Source organism: Bombina bombina, chromosome 4, assembly GCF_027579735.1.
Source record: "Bombina bombina isolate aBomBom1 chromosome 4, aBomBom1.pri, whole genome shotgun sequence".
In the NCBI taxonomy this organism is placed as follows: Eukaryota; Metazoa; Chordata; class Amphibia; order Anura; family Bombinatoridae; genus Bombina; species Bombina bombina.
Window position 1 is genome coordinate 1092439013 of NC_069502.1, and position 21023 is coordinate 1092460035.

General features: G+C 42.6%; 1 protein-coding gene across 2 annotated transcripts in view; it reads left to right on the plus strand.

Moving 5' to 3' along the window:
• THADA (THADA armadillo repeat containing) overlaps nucleotides 1–21023 on the plus strand; it is a 1857831-nt gene that overhangs the window by 111368 nt on the left and 1725440 nt on the right. For both annotated transcript variants that reach the window (XM_053712286.1, XM_053712287.1), the window contains exon 15: nucleotides 6320–6440. In XM_053712286.1, the coding sequence (XP_053568261.1) occupies nucleotides 6320–6440 (121 nt within the window). The remainder of the gene's footprint in view (nucleotides 1–6319; nucleotides 6441–21023) is intronic.

A 21023-nucleotide genomic window follows, 5' to 3' on the forward strand; every position in this document is an offset into this window, starting at 1 on the left:
GGCGACCCCTAGTACTTCTAGCGCGCCAATGCTTGTTACTATGCAACAATTGACGGCAGTAATGGATAACTCCATAGCTAATATTTTATCCAAAATGCCAGCATTTCAGAGAAAGTGCGATTGCTCTGTTTTAAACACTGTAGAGCAGGAGGGCGCTGATGATAATTTTTCTGTCATACCCTCACACCAGTCTGAAGTGGCAGTGAGGGAGGGTTTGTCAGATGGAGAAATTTCTGATACAGGAAGAATTTCTCAGCAGGCAGAATATGATGTTGTGACATTTAAATTTAAATTAGAGCATCTCCGCGCATTACTTAAGGAGGTGCTATCTACTCTGGATGATTGTGACAATCTGGTCATCCCAGAAAAATTGTGCAAGATGGACAAGTTCCTAGAGGTCCCGTTGCACCCTGATGCCTTTCCGATACCTAAACGGGTGGCGGACATAGTGAATAAGGAGTGGGAGAAGCCAGGCATACCTTTTGTCCCTCCTCCTATATTTAAAAAGTTGTTCCCTATGGTCGCCCCCAGGAAGGACTTATGGCAAACAGTCCCTAAGGTCGAGGGGGCGATTTCTACACTAGCCAAGCGCACGACCATTCCTATTGAGGACAATTGTGCTTTCAAAGATCCTATGGGTAAAAAAATTGGAGGGTTTGCTTAAAAATATTTTTGTACAGCAAGGTTACCTCCTTCAACCTATTTCGTGCATTATTCCTGTCACTACAGCGGCGTGGTTCTGGTTCGAGGAACTGGAAAAGTCGCTCAGTAGGGAGACTCCGTATGAGGAAGTCATGGACAGAATTCACGCACTTAAGTTAGCTAATTCCTTTATTTTAGACGCCGTTTTGCAGCTAGCGAGGTTAGCGTGAAAAATTCAGGGTTTGCAATTGTGGCGCGCAGAGCGCTCTGGCTAAAGTATTGGTCGGCGGATGTATCTTCCAAGACAAAATTGCTTAATATCCCTTTCAAAGGTAAGACCCTTTTTGGGCCAGAATTGAAAGAGATTATTTCAGACATCACTGGGGGAAAGGGCCATGCCCTCCCACAAGATAGACCTTTCAAGTCTAAGAATAAGTCCAATTTTCGTTCCTTTCGTAATTTCAGGAACGGACCGGCTTCCAACTCTGCAGCCTCTAGACAAGAGGGTAACGCTTCCCAGACCAAACCAGCTTGGAAACCAATGCAAGGCTGGAACAAGGGTAAACAGGCCAAGAAGCCTGCTGCTGCTACCAAGACAGCATGAAGGGGTAGCCCCCGATCCGGGACCGGATCTAGTAGGGGGCAGACTCTCTTTGCTCAGGCTTGGGCAAGAGATGTTCAGGATCCCTGGGCACTAGAAATAGTCTCTCAGGGTTATCTTCTAGAATTCAAGGAACTACCCCCAAGGGGAAGGTTCCACATGTCTCACTTATCTTCAAACCAAATAAAGAGACAGGCATTCTTACATTGTGTAGAAGACCTGTTAAAGATGGGAGTGATACACCCAGTTCCAACTGTGGAACAAGGTCAGGGGTTTTACTCAAATCTGTTTGTAGTTCCCAAAAAAGAGGGAACATTCAGACCAATTCTGGATTTAAAAATTTCTCAGAGTTCCATCGTTCAAAATGGAAACCATTCGAACAATTTTACCTACAATCCAGGAGGGTCAATTTATGACTACCGTGGATTTAAAGGATGCGTATCTACATATTCCTATCCACAAAGATCATCATCAGTTCCTAAGGTTTGCCTTTCTGGACAAACATTATCAGTTCGTGGCTCTCCCATTCGGGCTAGCCACTGCTCCAAGAATTTTCACAAAGGTGCTCGGGTCCCTTCTAGCAGTTCTAAGACCAAGGGGTATTTCAGTGGCACCTTATCTGGACGACATTCTAATCCAAGCGTCGTCTCTTTCCAAAGCAAAGGCTCATACAGACATTGTTCTAGCCTTTCTCAGATCTCACGGGTGGAAGGTGAACGTAGAAAAGAGTTCCCTGTCTCCGTCAACAAGAGTTCCTTTTTTGGGAACAATAATAGATTCTTTAGAAATGAAGATCTTCCTGACAGAAGTCAGAAAGTCAAAGCTTCTAAACGCTTGTCAAGTTCTTCACTCTATTCTGCAGCCTTCCATAGGCTCAGTGCATGGAAGTAGTAGGGTTGATGGTTGCAGCAATGGACATAGTTCCTTTTGCTCAAATTCATCTAAGACCATTACAACTGTGCATGCTCAAGCAGTGGAATGGGGACTATACAGACTTGTCTCCAAAGATTCAAGTAGACCAGATGACCAGAGACTCACTCCGTTGGTGGTTGTCCCAGGAACACCTGTCTCAGGGAATGAGTTTCCGCAGACCAAAGTGGGTCATTGTGACGACCGATGCCAGTCTATTAGGCTGGGGGGCAGTCTGGGATTCCCTGAAAGCTCAGGGTCTATGGTCTCGGGAAGAGTCGCTTCTCCCGATAAACATCCTGGAACTGAGAGCGATATTCAATGCTCTCCGGGCTTGGCCTCAACTAGTGAAGGCCGGATTCATAAGATTCCAGTCAGACAACATGACTGTAGCTTACATCAACCATCAGGGGGGAACAAGGAGTTCCTTGGCGATGAGAGAGGTATCCAAAATCATCAAATGGGAGGAGGATCACTCCTGCCACCTATCTGCAATCCACATCCCAGGAGTAGACAACTAGGAGGCGGATTATCTGAGTCGTCAGACTTTCCATCCGGGGGAGTGGAAACTCCACCCGGAGGTGTTTGCCCAGTTGACTCAATTATGGGGCATTCCAGACATGGATCTGATGGCGTCTCGTCAGAACTTCAAGGTTCCTTGCTACGGGTCCAGATCCAGGGATCCCAAGGCGACTCTAGTGGATGCATTAGTGGCGCCTTGGTCGTTCAACCTAGCTTATGCGTTTCCACCGTTCCCTCTCCTTCCCAGGCTTGTAGCCAGGATCAAACAGGAGAAGGCCTTGGTGATTCTGATAGCTCCTGCGTGGCCGCGCAGGACTTGGTATGCAGACCTGTGAATATGTCATCGGCTCCACCATGGAAGCTACCTTTGAGACAGGATCTTCTAGTACAAGGTCCATTCGAACATCCAAATCTAGTTTCTCTGCAGCTGACTGCTTGGAAATTGAATGTTTGATTTTATCCAAGTGTGGGTTTTCAGATTCAGTGATAGATACTCTGGTCCAAGCCAGAAAACCGGTGACTAGAAAGATTTACCATAAAATATGGAAAAGATATATCTGTTGGTGTGAATCCAAGGGATTCTCCTGGAGTAAGATTAAAATTCCTATGATCCTCTCCTTTCTCCAAGAAGGTTTGGATAAGGGATTGTCAGCGAGTTCTCTAAAAGGACAGATTTCTGCTTTATCTGTCTTGCTACACAAACGACTGGCAGCTGTGCCAGATGTACAAGCTTTTGTACAGGCTTTGGTCAGAATCAAGCCTGTTTACAGACCCTTGACTCCTCCCTGGAGTCTAAATTTAGTTCTTTCAGTTCTTCAAGGGGTTCCGTTTGAGCCCTTACATTCCATAGATATCAAGTTACTATCTTGGAAAGTTCTGTTTTTGGTTGCTATTTCTTCTGCTAGAAGAGTTTCTGAATAATCTGCTTTGCAGTGTTAACCACCCTATCTGGTGTTCCATTCAGATAAGGTTGTTTTGCGTACCAAGCCTGGTTTTCTTCCAAAAGTTGTTTCCAACAAGAATATTAACTAGGAAATAGTTGTTCCTTCTTTGTGTCCGAATCCAGTTTCAACGAAGGAATGTTTGTTACACAATTTAGATGTAGTCTGTGCTTTAAAGTTCTATTTAGAAGCAACAAAGGATTTCAGACAAACTTCTTCTTTGTTTGTCGTTTATTCTGGTAAGAGGAGAGGACAAAAAGCTACTGCTACCTCTCTTCCTTTCTGGCTGAAAAGCATCATCCGATTGGCTTATGAGACTGCCTGACGGCAGCCTCCTGAACGAATCACAGCTCACTCTACTAGGGCTGTGGCTTCCACATGGGCCTTCAAGAACGAGGCTTCTGTTGATGAGATATGTAAGGCAGCGACTTGGTCTTCTCTGCACACTTTTGCCAAATTTTACAAATTTGATACTTATGCTTCTTCGGAGGCTATTTTTGGGAAAAAGGTTTTGCAAGCCGTGGTGCCTTCTGTTTAGGTAACCTGATTTGCTCCCTCCCTTCATCAGTGTCCTAAAGCTTTGGTATTGGTTCCCACAAGTTATGGATGACGCCGTGGACCGGACACACCAATGTTGGAGAAAACAGAATTTATGCTTACCTGATAAATTACTTTCTCCAACGGTGTGTCCGGTCCACGGCCCGCCCTGGTTTTTTTAATCAGGTTTGAAAAATTTCTTTCTCTATACACTACAGACACCACGGCACCCTACAGTTTCTCCTTTTTTTCTCCTAACCGTCGGTCGAATGACTGGGGGGGCGGAGCCTGGGAGGGGCTATATGGACAGCTTTTGCTGTGCTATTTGCCATTTCCTGTTGGGGAAGAGAATATTCCCCCAAGTTATGGATGACCCCGTGGACCGGACACACCGTTGGAGAAAGTAATTTATCAGGTAAGCATAAATTCTGTTTTTTCTCTCTCCTCTCTCTCTCTCTCTCTCCTCTCTCTCCTCTCCTCTCTCTCCTCTCCTCTCTCTCCTCTCCTCTCTCTCCTCTCCTCTCTCTCCTCTCCTCTCTCTCCTCTCCTCTCTCTCCCTCTCTCTCTTCTCTCTCTCTCTCTCTGTCTCTCTCTCTCCTCTCTCTCCTCTCCTCTCCTCTCTCTCCTCTCTCTCTCTCTCCTCTCTCTGTTCATGCCATTGCTTTTGTTAAAATGCTGCTCTTTTATATAAGTGTCCATTCTCTCTCCTCTCTCTCCTCTCTCTTCTCTCTCTCTCCTCTCTTCTCTCTCTCCTCTCCTCTCTCTTCTCTCTCTCCTCTCCTCTCTCTTCTATCCTCTGCTCTCTTCTCTCCTCTCTTCTCTCTCTCCTCTCTCTTTTCTCTCTCTCCTCTCTCTTTTCTCTCTCTCCTCTCTCTTTTCTCTCTCTCCTCTCTCTTTTCTCTCTCTCCTCTCTCTTTTCTCTCTCTCCTCTCTCTTTTCTCTCTCCTCTTCTCTCTCTTCTCTTCTCTCTCTTCTCTCTCTCCTCTTCTCTCTCTTCTCTCTCTCCTCTCTCTTTTCTCTCTCTTCTCTCTCTCTCTCTCCTCTCTCTCTCTCTCTCTCTCTCTCTCCTCTCTCTCTCCTCTCTCTCTCTCTCTCTCTCTCTCCTCTCTCTACCTCTCCTCTCTCTCTCTTCTCTCTCTCTTCTCTCTCTCTTCTCTCTCTCTCCTCTCTTCCCTCTCTCTCCTCTCTGCCCTATCTCCTCTTCTCCTTCTCTCTCTCCCTCTCTCTCCCTCTCTCTTAATAAACTGACATATACTGACATATAAAATGACATATACTACTAACTCTTAGAACAACATGCTTTTGCAGGAATGCAGTATCCTTAAAGGGACATGAAACACAACATTTTTCTTTCATGATTCAGATAGAGAATACAATTTCAAACAACTTTCAAATTTACTGCTATTATTTAATTTGCTTCTATCTCTTGTTATCCTTTGCTGAAATGTTTATCTAGACAAGTTCATGTGCAGCTGCATATATAAACTGATTGTCATTGGCTCACCCATGTGTTTAGTTAGAAACTAGTAGTGCATTGCTGCTCCTTCAACAAATGATACCAAGAGAATAAAACAGATTAGATAATAGAAGTAAACTAGAAGGTTGTTTAAAATTGTATTCTCTATCTGAATCATGAAATAATTTTTTTTGGTTTGATGTCCCTATAATTATGTTTAATTGGATATGATTTCTTCTTAAAATACACTGTCTGATAAAAATGACATTCATTTTATAACGTTGACGTAGATGTTCAAAAAGTTTTGCAAAGCTTTTTATCTAAATGATTTTATAAAATCTGTATGTAATATTCACATGCACACATACTTTATTTTGTATTATGTGGGTGTTTGAGTGTTATAGTGCAGTAATCATGTCACTTGTGGTATCATAACTGCTCTATATTAAGGATATTGTTTGCAGTAGCCTATTTATAACAATTACATTGCGTTCTATAACTGCAAATGCCGTTACAAAAGCACAAGTCAGACTTAGACAGCACATCTGTGCAGTGCAATTGTTATTATATTAAGGGTCATCTTGTTCTCTTATGCCAGTCAGATGTTTAGGATATATTTGATATGTTTCATCTATGGCCTTGTTACTGTTACTTGGTGTTCTTTCTCACAAACAAACCCCAGATGTTTTAAGGTTTTTGTTTGCTTTTCAGGAATTCATGACATCTATAACAGAGTGTCTCTTTGAGTCCCTTTTTGTGGGTTCTTCCCATCCAACCAGATTTACAGCCTTAACTATCCTGGGATCTGTTGCTGAACTATTTTCTGCTGAAGGTGAGGTAGCATTTGTAAAATTTACGAAAATAACTTTTTTGAACTATAGATATGTTGGAAGTTCAGCAAATTGCAAATAAGACAGCTGAATAGTGGATTAAACTCCACCACACACACATAAACCTCCTTTAATATGCTTACAGATTGAATGTAGTTTAAATAGACAAAATATATATTGTAAAGTTAATGTCTATATATGAATTGATAAAACAAATTTTGCTTAAAAAAACATTTAAACTTCATACTCTTGATATCCTTTTGTAGAAGAGCATACCTAGGTAGTCTCAGGAGTGTGCGTGTGTCTTTGGGACTATATTGCAGCAGTGTTTTGCAACAGTGTTTGTAACATTTATTATGCATTGTTGCAAATACTGTTGACCTATAGTACTCCATAGACAAGCACACTCCTGAACATAAATCTGTGTATGCCCTTCAACAAAAACTACCAGGAGAACAAAGTAAATTTGATAATAGAAGTAAATTAGGAAGTTTTTCTAAAATGGCATACTCTGAATCATGAAAGTTTAATTTGGACTTTGAACAGCAGTGCATTTTTGGTATGCAGAGCAAGTGTGGCAGACAGATCCTGCTGCAGTTTGCCTATGGTCCTACCCACATCTGGTGTTGCACACATTAAAAATGTATAGCTCTAGCACTGACAACTTTTATAGGGACATTAAACACTTTGAGATAGGAATATAAAATGATAAAGCATATATATATATATATATATATATATATATATATATATATATAAAAATCTACAATATACTTTTATTATTTATGTATATATATATATATATATATATATATAAAAACTCTACAATATACTTTTATTATTTATTTTGTCCCATGTTCCTGTAAGTCCATTCTCAAATTGTAAGCTTTTCAGTTCCTGTTAACAATGGAAGTGCAGAACAATATTATATTCCACACAGCCATTGGCTACACACTCTAGTGACCTATTTATAACTGTCCCTAATTGGACACAGCAAAGAAAGGTAACCTAAGTTACAACATGGCAGCTCCTGTTGTTTTATAGACACTAAAACTAATGAAATGTTAAAAGATTCAGCTTCATGTTGTTCTCAGACTAATGTTTTCTTTGAATGCAATTGCTTCATTCTATGTAGCATTTGTTAAGTGTTTAATGTCCCTTTAATGAAGGCATCTTTGCTAACATAAGCATACTGCAAAAATGCTTTTGATAATATTTGAAACACATTGCTAGTAAGTCTGGATATGCTGTGGTGTCCAAACCCTGGCTACCTAGTTTCCAGTAATCTCTTAGGCCAATGCAGGCGCTTATATACATCGGCTCTCTGATTTGACACAGGAAAAGGAGATTGGGTAAACCAGTTTTCAAGTCAGTATCCCTGGACTGCGCTGTAATAATAAAAAATCAACAAAATTACTGATTTGAGTGCTTTCAAAATATGTTTACCTACCTAAGTATGCTTTCAACAAAGGGAACCAAGAGAACAAAGCAAATTTGATAATAGAAGTAAAATGGAAAGTTGTATAAAATTGAATGCTCTATTTGAATCATGGAGTTTTAATTTTAACTGTCCCTTTAATCTGACAGACAATGTACTAAACTGAGATGCAGCTTTATTATTTTATATAAACTCATTTTCACATCTATAAAAGCAGCATAGAAAAGTTTAAATAAATGAAGTAATATCCATTGGAAAACAACAACAAAAAATGTGAATAAAAAACTAACGTCAGTGTCTCTATAAAATTGTATCCAGTAATCTTCACATAATATTTATTTAAAACAAATGTATACATTGCCAAGCTCAGTATCAGTTTGTTACGTCTTTATAGACTTGTTTTCTCCTTGCTCTCTGTATTCGCACAGCCTTGCAGATGGAATGTGCCTAAGTATTTCATTTGTTTATATTTGCTAGCTGTATTACTTGTCATGCAGCCTCTAGACAGTGAGACTTTATTGAAAGATTTGATCTGTTATTGCTTTCCTATTGTATGTTATTGCTTTCCTATTGTAAGCTTACTAATGTTTATTATTATTATTTTTTAAATACGGACAAAGGAATGGTTGAGGTATTTAGATAAGGGTTACATTTTCTAATTTTAATTTATTGTCATAGAATTTTTTTCTGCAATCCCTCTTGAACCTATTAGTAAAGTAGTAGACAATCAGATCATTTATTTTGTTTGATTAAAGGGACTGTCTACTTTAAAATTGTGATTATTTAAAAAGAAAGATAATCCCTTTATTACCCATTCCCCAGTTTTGTATAACCAACAGTTATATTAATACACTTTGTATACTTCTATTACTTGTATCTAAACCTCTGCAGACTGCCACCTTATCTCAGGGCTGTTTACAACTTGCATTTTAGCCAATCAGTGTAGTTTAATTTGTAACTCCACAGGAGTGTCAGGGTTTTTTCCCTGTTGTGTTTGCCATGTGCTGCTGGCAGCCATTTTACTCACCTCTCTTCCTGACTATGTTGCATTGTGGGGGATGCTGCTCATTTCCTGCACTTCCTTTTATGGCCAGACTGGTGTGCATCATCCATGTGAGTCCTTTCCTGGGTGGACTCCTCCATAGTCACCCAGGCTCTTGTTGACTCCAGTGCTGCAGGCTTGTCTTCGGAAACCAGTAAAAGTCTTGTGCACTTCTTCGGTTTCTCAATTGCCAGAGGAGTACCAAGAGTTCCTAGACCTGTTTGACAAGGTACGTTGCCTCCTCACCGGTCCTACGATTGTGCCATAGACCTGCAACCCAGAGCCATTTCTCCTCGAGGCCGGGTGTACCCTCTGTCTGTTGCAGAGAATTGTGCTATGGAGAAGTACGTTGCCGATGCTCTGTCGCGGAGAATTATCCGCAAATCCTTCTCTCCTGCAGGGGCTGGCTTCTTCTTGTGAAGAAAAAAGGTGGCGAGTTAAGACCATGTATCGATTATGGGGGTCTTAATCGTCTTACCATTAAGAATGCTTACCCTATTCCGTTTATTACAGAACTCTTTGACCGCCTCAAGGGAGCTACGGTCTTTACTAAACTTGATTTGAGAGGAGCATACAATCTCGTTAGGATTAAGGAGGGCCACGAATGGAAAACAGCATTTAACACCAGGAGCGGGCATTATGAGTATCTTGTAATGCCCTTTGGCCTATGTAATGCTCCTGCTGTTTTCCAGGAATTTATTAATGATGTCCTACGAGATATGTTGCAACAGTGTGTTGTGGTGTACTTAGACGACATCCTCATACACTCACCCACACTTGAGGCTCATCGTTCTGATGTTACACAGGTTCTTCAGAGACTACGTGAGAACGGCTTGTTATGTAAACTCGAGAAATGTGAGTTCCATCAGACTCAAGTAACCTTCCTAGGTTATGTTATCTCCGTTGCAGGGTTCTCCATGGATCCTGACAAGTTATCTGCAGTTCTGCAGTGGCCTCGCCCAGTTGGTCTTCGGTCTATTCAACGTTTTTTGGGGTTCGCCATTTACTATAGAAAGTTTATTAAAAACTTTTCTTCCTTGGTCAAACCTATCACAGACATTACCCGTAAAGAGAATGATCCACTCCATTGGTCACCTACTGCCATTAAGGCCTTTGATAGTCTTAAGACTGCCTTTGCTGCCGCTCCAGTTCTGGCTCATCCTAACCCTGTCCTGCCTTTCGTTCTTGAGGTCGATGTGTCTGAGACTGTAGTAGGTGCCCTCTTGTCTCAACGTCCTACGCCTGGCGGTTCCTTGCATCCGCGTGGTTTCTTCTCTAAGAAATTGTCTCCAGCGGAGTGCAATTATGAAATTGGCAAATGGGAATTACTGGCCATAATTTTGGCACTTAAGGAATGGAGGCATCTTCTTGAGGGTACTAGCGTGCCAGTGCTCATTCTTACTGATCACAAGAATTTAACTTATCTATCTGAAGCAAAACGTTTGTCAACCCGACAGGCCAGATGGGCGCTATTTTTGTCTCGATTTAATTATGTGGTCTCCTACCTGCCTTGTAGTAAGAATGTTAGGGCTGATGCCCTCTCTCGACAATTTTCGCCTCTGTCCAAGGAGGAGTCTGTACCTACTCCTGTTATACCTGCTGACCATATTTTGGCTACCATATGTACTAATTTGACTTCTCCCTTGGGGGAGGAGATCCTGGCTGCACAAACCAATGCACCTCCTGAGGAACCTAGTGGTAAGTTTTTTGTTCCTGAGAATCTTCGAACTAAACTTTTGCACACTTACCACTATCCTAAAGCCGCAGGTCACCCAGACAAGAACCAAATGATTTGATCTGTCACTCGACAATTCTGGTGGCCAGGTCTTCGTTCTGATGTTGCTGCGTATGTTGCCTCCTGCTCAGTTTGTGCACAGAATAAGACTCCTCGATGTCTTCTTGTGGGTCTTCTTCAACCTATTGCTAATGGTGAGCGTCCTTGGACACATCTTTCCATCAACTTCATTGTCGAGCTCCTTGTTTCCAATGGCAATACTGTTAGCCTTATGGTGGTTGACCGTTTTTCTAAAATGTCACATTGCATTCCCTTGATTAAGCTGCCTACCGCTCAGGAGCTTGCTTCAATTTTTACCCGGGAGGTCTTCCGTTTACATGGGTTACCCAAGGAGATAGTGTTGGACCGGGGTAGCCAGTTTGTCTCCAGATTTTGGCGTTCCTTTTGTGCTCAAATGGGGATCCAGCTTTCCTTCTCCTCGGCATATCACCCTCAATCCAATGGGGCGGCGAAACGGTCTAATCAAGCTTTGGAACAGTTCCTCCGTTGCTATGTCTCAGATCACCACAATAATTGGTCTGAACTGTTACCTTGGGCAGAGTTTGCTCTTAATAGTGCTATTAATGTTTCCTCCAAGATATCCCAGTTCATGGCGAATTATGGGTTTCAACCATCCTTGTTGCCCGATTCATTCATGTCTCAGGGTATTCCGGCTTTGGAGGAGCATCTCCAACAACTCCGTTCCATGTGGGTACAGATTCAGGATTGCCTTCATCGTTCTATGCAGCGCCAAAAGTTCCAGGCTGATCGTAGGCGTCTGCCCGCACCTTGAACCTTCGTGTGCCTTCCAATAAATTGGCTCCCCGTTATGTTGGTCCTTTTCGAATACTCCGACGGGTTAATCCTGTGGCCTACGCTCTTGACCTTCCTCCTGCTATGCGCATCTCCAATGTTTTTCATGTCTCCCTCTTGAAACCATTGGTTTGTAATCGGTTTACCACTGTGTTGCCTCGTCCCCATCCTATCTTTGTTGACAACCATGAGGAGTATGAGGTCAGCAGCATTATTGACTCTCGTATGTCCAGGAGCCGTGTACAGTATTTGGTTCACTGGAGAGGCTACGGTCCGGAGGAGTGTTCTTGGGTTCCCTCCTCTGATGTTCATGCTCCTGCCCTCCTCCGTGCCTTCCATGCCTGTTTCCCCAATTAGCCTTTTGTCCTCCCGCGGGGGAGGGTCGTTGAGGGGAGGGTACTGTCAGGGTTTTTTCCCTGTTGTGTTTGCCATGTGCTGCTGGCAGCCATTTTACTCACCTCTCTTCCTGACTATGGTGCATTGTGGGGGATGCTGCTCAATTCCTGCACTTCCTTTTATGGCCAAACTGCTGTGCATCATCCATGTGAGACAGTATGCAGTCTCAGAATTGTGATGTCATCACTTATTATTTAAAGGGCCCCTGTTCAGTATGCTTTGCCTTTGCCTTGTCTGAGACCTGTTTGTGAGAGTTCCTGTGTATTACCTGGCTGCCTGACGTCCTTCCTGGTTCCTGATCCCTGGCTTGTTCCCTGGCTTGTTCCCGACTCTGCTGTTTTCCTTGTTCCTGATTCCGGCTCGTCTGACTATTCACTTTGGCTCCTGACTTGGCTCGTCTGACTACCAGTTCTGGTTTTGATTCCTGGCTTGTTATTTGACTTGTGGACTTTTTATTATTTTTTGCTATTAATAAAGGTGTGATTATTTTTGCACTTCTCGTCTCAGTCTGATTCCTGGCACAAGGACAAGGAGTGAGCACAGTGTTATCTATATGGTATAAATTAACTTGTTCTGTCGTGCTGTGAAAGGCTTATAAAATAGACTAAAATAAAGGTGGCCTAAGGGGCTTAAAAACAGTTTTAGAGGTTATAAAATATATTAATATAACAGCAAAGCTAGGGAATGGATAGTAAAGGCATTACCTATCTTTTTAAACAATAAACATTTTGGAGTTGACTGTCCTTTTAATGGGAAACTGATGAAACTACAGCTTTGGAATATTTACATGGGGCAAGTAGATTAGATGCTCAAGAAACAGGTCAGTGACCCACCAACCACACACATACATGTTATCATTCCAATGATTTCTTCAGAGTTTGTTTAGGTTCAAACCCAGAAAGCTATCTTAATATTTAATTTTATATCACTGCTTATTTATCGTGTTTTTACTATTCTTTCTTGTTTGTTTTGTAACTAAGCTTTAAAACAGAATTTTTGCAAAAAAAAAAACCCTGGCAATAAAGAGTTAACAATGTCCTAATATTAGAGAAGTATTAAAATTAGGCTTAAAGGCATACTAAACCCACATTTCTTTTTAAAGATACAATGAGTCCACGGATTTCATCCTTACTTGTGGGATTATGCCTCCTGGCCAGCAGGAGGAGGCAAAGAGCACCACAGCAGAGCTGTATATATAGCTCCTCCCTTCCCTCCCACTCCAGTCATTCTCTTTGCCTGTGTTAGTGATAGGAAGAGGTAAAGTGAGGTGTTAGATTCTTCAATCAAGAGTTTGTTATTTTTAAATGGTACCAGTGAGTGCTATTTTCTTACAGGGTGTAGTCGTATTCCTTGTCAGCCTCTAGAGTAGAGCTGCATGTGGCTTTAAAGCAGTGGGAACTGGTGGGACATAACTCTCACTGCGCCTCTCATACTGAATGCTGCCCTTTTTTGATGATGGTCTTAGCAGATATTAACTAAGGCTCTATATGTGTACGCAGGACTTTTGGAGGAAGAACAAATGCCTCTGGATCCTGTGGGAACGTTCATGCTGTCGTACAGCAGCGAGGTAAGTGCAGTCTTTTTTTCTGGACCATATTATCTCAGAATTGACTATGCACTTATATTGTTTTATATGGGGATAATGTGCTCTCGAGGAGGGCTCCCTATCTTAACAGAATGTCAGGTTTCACATGTTCATACTAACAGACGCTTTGTTAGCAGTCATGCTGGACTAACGGGTCATGGACTCTTTATTTTCAGAGGGTTCTGCTGTCAGTTGCTGGGCAAGACGCTGGGGTTTTTTATGACTGGAATTTTATGTAGTAAGATTCCGGTATAGGGCTGTACTTATTTGGGCTGTATGATTTGTTTGTGTGTTGCACGTTTAGACCAGCATTTTTACTTTTATTTCGGCCGGATGGAGTGCAGAGGGAAGTTTTTAGTTACGCCCACGATGGGCGGAGTTAGCTTTGGTACGCCTGAGCATTCTTACGTTGTCAGGAAGTCGCACAGTGTGTCTCTTACACCGGAACGCAGTTCAGTGTGTGGCAGGTTTAAGATTCTGTTCCAGTGTGACGATAAGACCGCATGGATTGACAAACAGTCGGTCTTTAGCGTTCTCGGATTCATTCTGAAGTTGTTTTTGCCAGAGTGGTCGGTGCACCGTGGGGGCAGGTAGGCGCCTCAGCAGAGCTGTAGACGCGAGGTGATCTTATTTAATTTAAAATTTAGACACATTACATAGAATTTGGCTTTCATTTAATTTCATGCAGCATTAAGTTTAGACTTTTTTTCTTAAAGGCAAAGTACCCTGTTACTTTTCAAAGTATTGACAGAGGTTTACTTTAATGTTAATAGTTCTTGGGCCATAAACTTTTGATCATTTAAAGGCCAAGACCAAGTTTTTTTGCTTTGCTGTTTGTTATCATGGATTCAGAAGATATTCAAGATGTTACATGTGCTATGTGTCTGAATGCCAATGTGGAACCTCCTGTTACTTTGTGTCCCTCATGTATTGAGAGGGCTTTACAATGTAGAGAACAAATTTTCTTTGATAAAAAGTTGCCCAAGACTAATGCTTCTCAGGAGTCAGATGAGGTGCAGAGTATGCCACAGTTTTCTCCCCAAGCGTCACAGCCCTTAGCACCCGCTCAAGCGGAGCCAGGTACCTCTGCAGCTTCTGCTGTGATTACTTTAAAGGACATAGCTGCTGTTATGTCATCTACACGTTCAGATGCGTTATCTGCCTTTCCCGTATTTCAAGGCAAACGCAGAAGGAAGGAAACCAACGTGGTTAATACAGCTTCTGATGCTTTAAGATTCAGGTTTAAACTTGAACACCTCCGCCTGTTTTTAAGGGAGGTTTTGGTGACTTTGGACGATTGTGATTCAATTGTTGTTCCTCCAGAGAAATTGAGTAAGTTGGACAGATATCTAGAAGTCCCTTCTTATTCTGATGTTTTTCCTGTTCCTAAGAAGACTTCAGAAATTATTGCTAAAGAATGGGAGAGACCAGATATTCCATTCGCTCCTCCCGTTTTCAAGAAAATGTACCTTATAGCTTACGCTATTAGGGACTCTTGACAGACAGTCCCTAAGGTGGAAGGAGCTATTTCCACCTTGGCTAAAACGTACTACTATTCCTATCGAGGATAGTTGTGCTTTCAAAGACCCTATGGATAAGAAATTGGAGGGTCTCCTTATAAAGATCTATGTTCATCAGGGGTTGCTATTGCAACCAGCGGCTTGCATTGTTACGGTTACAAGTGCGGCTGCTTATTGGTTTGATGCTCTGGAAGAATCTCTTAAAACTGAGACTTCTTTGGAAGAGATACAGGATAGGATTAAAGCACTTAAATTAGCTAATTCATTTATTACCGATGCTTCTCTGCAGATTACCAAATTGGCTGCTAAGAGTTCGGGGTTTTCCATCTTGGCACGCAGAACCTTATGGTTGAAATCTTGGTCTGCGGATGTGTCATCTAAGTCTAAACTTTTGGCTATTCCTTACAAGGGAAGGACCCTGTTCAGACCTGACTTGAAGGAAATTATTTCTGACATCACGGGAGGCAAGGGTCATCTTCTCCCTCAGGATAAGAGATCCAAACAGAGAGATCGACAGAGTAATTTTCGTTCATTTCAAAACTTCAAGGGAATCCCACCTTCATCTTCCTCTAAACAGGAAGGTAACTTTTCTCAAACTAAGTCTACCTGGAGACCCAACCAGTCTTGGAACAAGGGTAAACAATCCAAGAAGCCGGCTGCTGCTCCCAAGTCAGCATGAAGGGTTGGCCCCCGATCCAGGACCGGATCTAGTAGGGGGGCAGACTGTCCTTCTTCATCCAGGCCTGGATGAGGGATGTTCAGGATCCCTGGGCAATATATATAGTGTCTCAGGGATACAAACTGGAGTTCAGGAACTCTTCCCCCAGAGGAAGGTTTCTTCTTTCAAGATTGTCTGTAGACCAGATAAAAAAAGAGGCGTTCTTACTCTGTGTAAGAGGTCTCTTCTCCATGGGAGTAATCTGTCCCGTTCCAATTCAGGGACAGGGGTTTTATTCAAATCTGTTTGTAGTTCCCAAAAAAGAGGGAACCTTCAGACCTATCTTAGCTCTCAAGGCTCTAAACTAATTTCTCAGAGTCCCATCTTTCAAGATGGAAACTATTCGTACCATTCTTCTTTTAATTCAGGAACATCAATTTATGTCAACGGTGGATCTAAAGGATGCATATCTTCATGTTCCTATCCACAGAGATCATCACAAGTTCCTGAGGTTTGCCTTTCTGGACAAACATTATCAGTTTGTGGCCCTTCCTTTCGGTCTGGCCACAGCGCCCAGAATTTTCACAAAAGTTCTGGGGTCTTTATTGGCGGTTCTAAAGCCGAGGGGCATCACGGTGGCGCCTTATCTGGACGATATACTGATCCAGGCATCATTGTTTCTTCTGTTAAGTGTGATCAGTCCACGGGTCATCATTACTTCTGGGATATTACTCCTCCCCAACAGGAAGTGCAAGAGGATTCACCCAGCAGAGCTGCATATAGCTCCTCCCCTCTACGTCACTCCCAGTCATTCTCTTGCACCCAACGACTAGATAGGATGTGTGAGAGGACTATGGTGATTATACTTAGTTTTATATCTTCAATCAAAAGTTTGTTATTTTAAAATAGCACCGGAGTGTGTTATTACCTCTCTGGCAGAGTTTGAAGAAGAATCTACCAGAGTTTTTACTATGATTTTAGCCGGAGTAGTTAAGATCATATTGCTGTTTCTCGGCCATCTGAGGAGAGGTAAACTTCAGATCAGGGGACAGCGGGCAGATGAATCTGCATAGAGGTATGTAGCAGCTTTTATTTTCTGACAATGGAATTGATGAGAAAATCCTGCCATACCGATATAATGTCATGTATGTATACTTTACACTTCAGTATTCTGGGGAATGGTACTTCACTAGAATTACACTGTGAAAAGTACATAAAGCTTTTTAATAAATAAGAAATTATGTTTAACGTTTTTGCTGGAATGTAAAATCGTTTTCATTTACTGAGGTACTGAGTGAATAAATGTTTGGGCACTATTTTTCCACTTGGCAGTTGCTTAATCTTTTTTCTGACAGTTTCTGTTCTCTCTCACTGCTGTGTGTGAGGGGGAGGGGCCGTTTTTTGGCGCTTTTGCTACGCATCAGAAATTTCAGTCAGCAGCTCATTGTATTTCCTGCATGATCCGGTTCATATCTACAGAACTCAGGGGTCTTCAAAACTTATTTTGAGGGAGGTAATTTCTCTCAGCAGAGCTGTGAGAGTATAGTTGACTGAGATAAAAAACGTTTATTCTGTAATTTTTTCCTGTTTTCAGAATTAGTTGTCTTGCTAATGGGATTAAACCTTTGCTAAAGTTGTGTTGTTTACAAGGATTGAGGCTATAACTGTTTCAATTTATTAATTTTCAACTGTCACAAATCTTCTGTGCTTCTTAAAGGCACAGTACGTTTTTAATAATATTCTAATAGAATTGTATTCCAAGTTGCAAGTTTATTTGCTAGTGTGTTAAACATGTCTGATTCAGAGGAAGATACCTGTGTCATTTGTTGCAATGCCAAAGTGGAGCCCAATAGAAATTTATGTACTAACTGTATTGATGCTACTTTAAATAAAAGTCAATCTGTACAAATTGAACAAATTTCACCAAACAACGAGGGGAGAGTTATGCCGACTAACTCGCCTCACGTGTCAGTACCTGCATCTCCCGCTCGGGAGGTGCGTGAGATTGTAGCGCCGAACACATCTGGGCGGCCATTACAAATCACATTACAGGATATGGCTACTGTTATGACTGAAGTTTTGGCTAAATTACCAGAACTAAGAGGTAAGCGTGATCACTCTGGGGTGAGAACAGAGTGCGCTGATAATATTAGGGCCATGTCAGACACTGCGTCACAGGTGGCAGAACATGAGGACGGAGAACTTCATTCTGTGGGTGACGGTTCTGATCCAAACAGACTGGATTCAGATATTTCAAATTTTAAATTTAAGCTGGAAAACCTCCGTGTATTACTAGGGGAGGTGTTAGCGGCTCTGAATGATTGTAACACAGTTGCAATACCAGAGAAAATGTGTAGGTTGGATAAATATTTTGCGGTACCGGCGAGTACTGATGTTTTTCCTATACCTAAGAGACTTACTGAAATTGTTACTAAGGAGTGGGATAGACCTGGTGTGCCGTTCTCACCCCCTCCGATATTTAGAAAAATGTTTCCAATAGACGCCACCACACGGGACTTATGGCAAACGGTCCCTAAGGTGGAGGGAGCAGTTTCTACTTTAGCTAAGCGTACCACTATCCCGGTGGAGGATAGCTGTGCTTTTTCAGATCCAATGGATAAAAAATTAGAGGGTTACCTTAAGAAAATGTTTGTTCAACAAGGTTTTATATTGCAACCCCTTGCATGCATTGCGCCGGTCACGGCTGCAGCGGCATTCTGGATTGAGTCTTTGGAAGAGAACATTAGTTCAGCTACTCTGGACGACATTACGGACAGGCTTAGAGTCCTTAAACTAGCTAATTCATTCATTTCGGAGGCCGTAGTACATTTAACTAAACTTACGGCGAAGAATTCAGGATTCGCCATTCAGGCACGCAGGGCTCTGTGGCTAAAATCCTGGTCAGCTGATGTTACTTCTAAGTCTAAATTGCTTAATATACCTTTCAAAGGGCAGACCTTATTCGGGCCCGGGTTGAAAGAGATTATCGCTGACATTACAGGAGGTAAAGGCCATGCCCTGCCTCAGGACAAAGCCAAAGTTAAGGCTAGACAGTCTAATTTTCGTTCCTTTCGTAATTTCAAAGCAGGAGCAGCATCAACTTCCTCTGCACCAAAACAGGAAGGAGCTGTTGCTCGCTACAGACAAGGCTGGAAACCTAACCAGTCCTGGAACAAGGGCAAGCAGGCCAGGAAACCTGCTGCTGCCCCTAAAACAGCATGAATTGAGGGCCCCCGATCCGGGATCGGATCTAGTGGGGGGCAGACTTTCTCTCTTCGCCCAGGCTTGGGCAAGAGATGTCCAGGATCCCTGGGCGCTAGAGATAATATCTCAGGGATACCTTCTGGACTTCAAATACTCTCCTCCAAGAGAGAGATTTCATCTGTCAAGGTTGTCAACAATCCAGACAAAGAAAGAGGCTTTTCTACGCTGCGTACAAGAGCTCTTGTTAATGGGAGTAATCCATCCAGTTCCACGGTCGGAACAGGGACAAGGGTTTTACTCAAATCTGTTTGTGGTTCCCAAAAAAGAGGGAACTTTCAGACCAATCCTGGACTTAAAGATACTAAACAAATTCCTAAGAGTTCCATCGTTCAAGATGGAGACTATTCGGACAATTTTACCTATGATCCAAGAGGGTCAGTACATGACCACTGTAGATTTAAAAGATGCTTACCTTCACATACCGATTCACAAAGATCATTACCGGTACCTAAGGTTTGCCTTCCTAGACAGGCATTACCAGTTTGTGGCTCTTCCATTCGGATTGGCTACAGCTCCAAGAATCTTCACAAAGGTTCTGGGTGCTCTTCTGGCGGTTCTAAGACCGCGGGGAATCTCGGTAGCTCCATACCTAGACGACATTCTGATACAAGCTTCAAGCTTTCAAGCTGCCAAGTTTCATACAGAGTTAGTACTGGCATTTCTAAGGTCACATGGATGGAAGGTGAACGAAAAGAAAAGTTCACTCGTTCCACTTACAAGAGTTCCCTTCCTGGGGACTCTTATAGATTCTGTAGAAATGAAGATTTACCTGACAGAGGACAGGCTAACAAGACTTAAAAGTGCTTGCCGCACCCTTCATTCCATTCAACACCCGTCAGTGGCTCAATGCATGGAGGTAATCGGCTTAATGGTAGCGGCAATGGACATAGTACCCTTTGCACGCTTACACCTCAGACCACTGCAACTGTGTATGCTAAGTCAGTGGAATGGGGATTACTCAGACTTGTCCCCTTCTCTGAATCTGGATCAAGAAACCAGAAATTCTCTTCTATGGTGGCTTTCTCGGCCACATCTGTCCAGGGGGATGCCATTCAGCAGACCAGACTGGACAATTGTAACAACAGATGCCAGCCTTCTAGGTTGGGGTGCCGTCTGGAATTCTCTGAAGGCTCAGGGACAATGGAGTCAGGAGGAGAGTCTCCTGCCAATAAACATTCTGGAATTGAGAGCAGTTCTCAATGCACTCCTGACTTGGCCCCAGTTGACAACTCGAGGGTTCATCAGGTTTCAGTCGGACAACATCACGACCGTAGCTTACATCAACCATCAGGGAGGGACAAGAAGCTCCCTAGCTATGATGGAAGTATCAAAGATAATTCGCTGGGCAGAGTCTCACTCTTGCCACCTGTCAGCAATCCACATCCCGGGAGTGGAGAACTGGGAGGCGGATTTCTTAAGTCGTCAGACTTTTCATCCGGGGGAGTGGGAACTTCATCCGGAGGTCTTTGCCCAAATACTTCGACGTTGGGGCAAACCAGAAATAGATCTCATGGCGTCTCGACAGAACGCCAAGCTTCCTCGTTACGGGTCCAGATCCAGGGATCCAGGAGCAGTCCTGATAGATGCCCTGACAGCACCTTGGGACTTCAGGATGGCTTACGTGTTTCCACCCTTCCCGATGCTTCCTCGATTGATTGCCAGAATCAAACAGGAGAGAGCATCAGTGATTCTAATAGCACCTGCATGGCCACGCAGGACTTGGTATGCAGACCTGGTGGACATGTCATCCTGTCCACCTTGGTCTCTACCTCTGAAACAGGACCTTCTGATATAGGGTCCTTTCAAACATCAAAATCTAACTTCTCTGAAGCTGACTGCTTGGAAATTGAACGCTTGATTTTATCAAGACGTGGGTTTTCTGAGTCAGTTATTGATACCTTAATACAGGCTAGGAAGCCTGTTACTAGAAGGATTTACCATAAGATATGGCGTAAATACCTATATTGGTGTGAATCCAAAGGTTACTCTTGGAGTAAGGTTAGGATTCCTAGGATATTGTCTTTTCTACAAGAAGGTTTAGAAAAGGGTTTATCTGCTAGTTCATTAAAGGGACAGATCTCAGCTCTGTCCATTC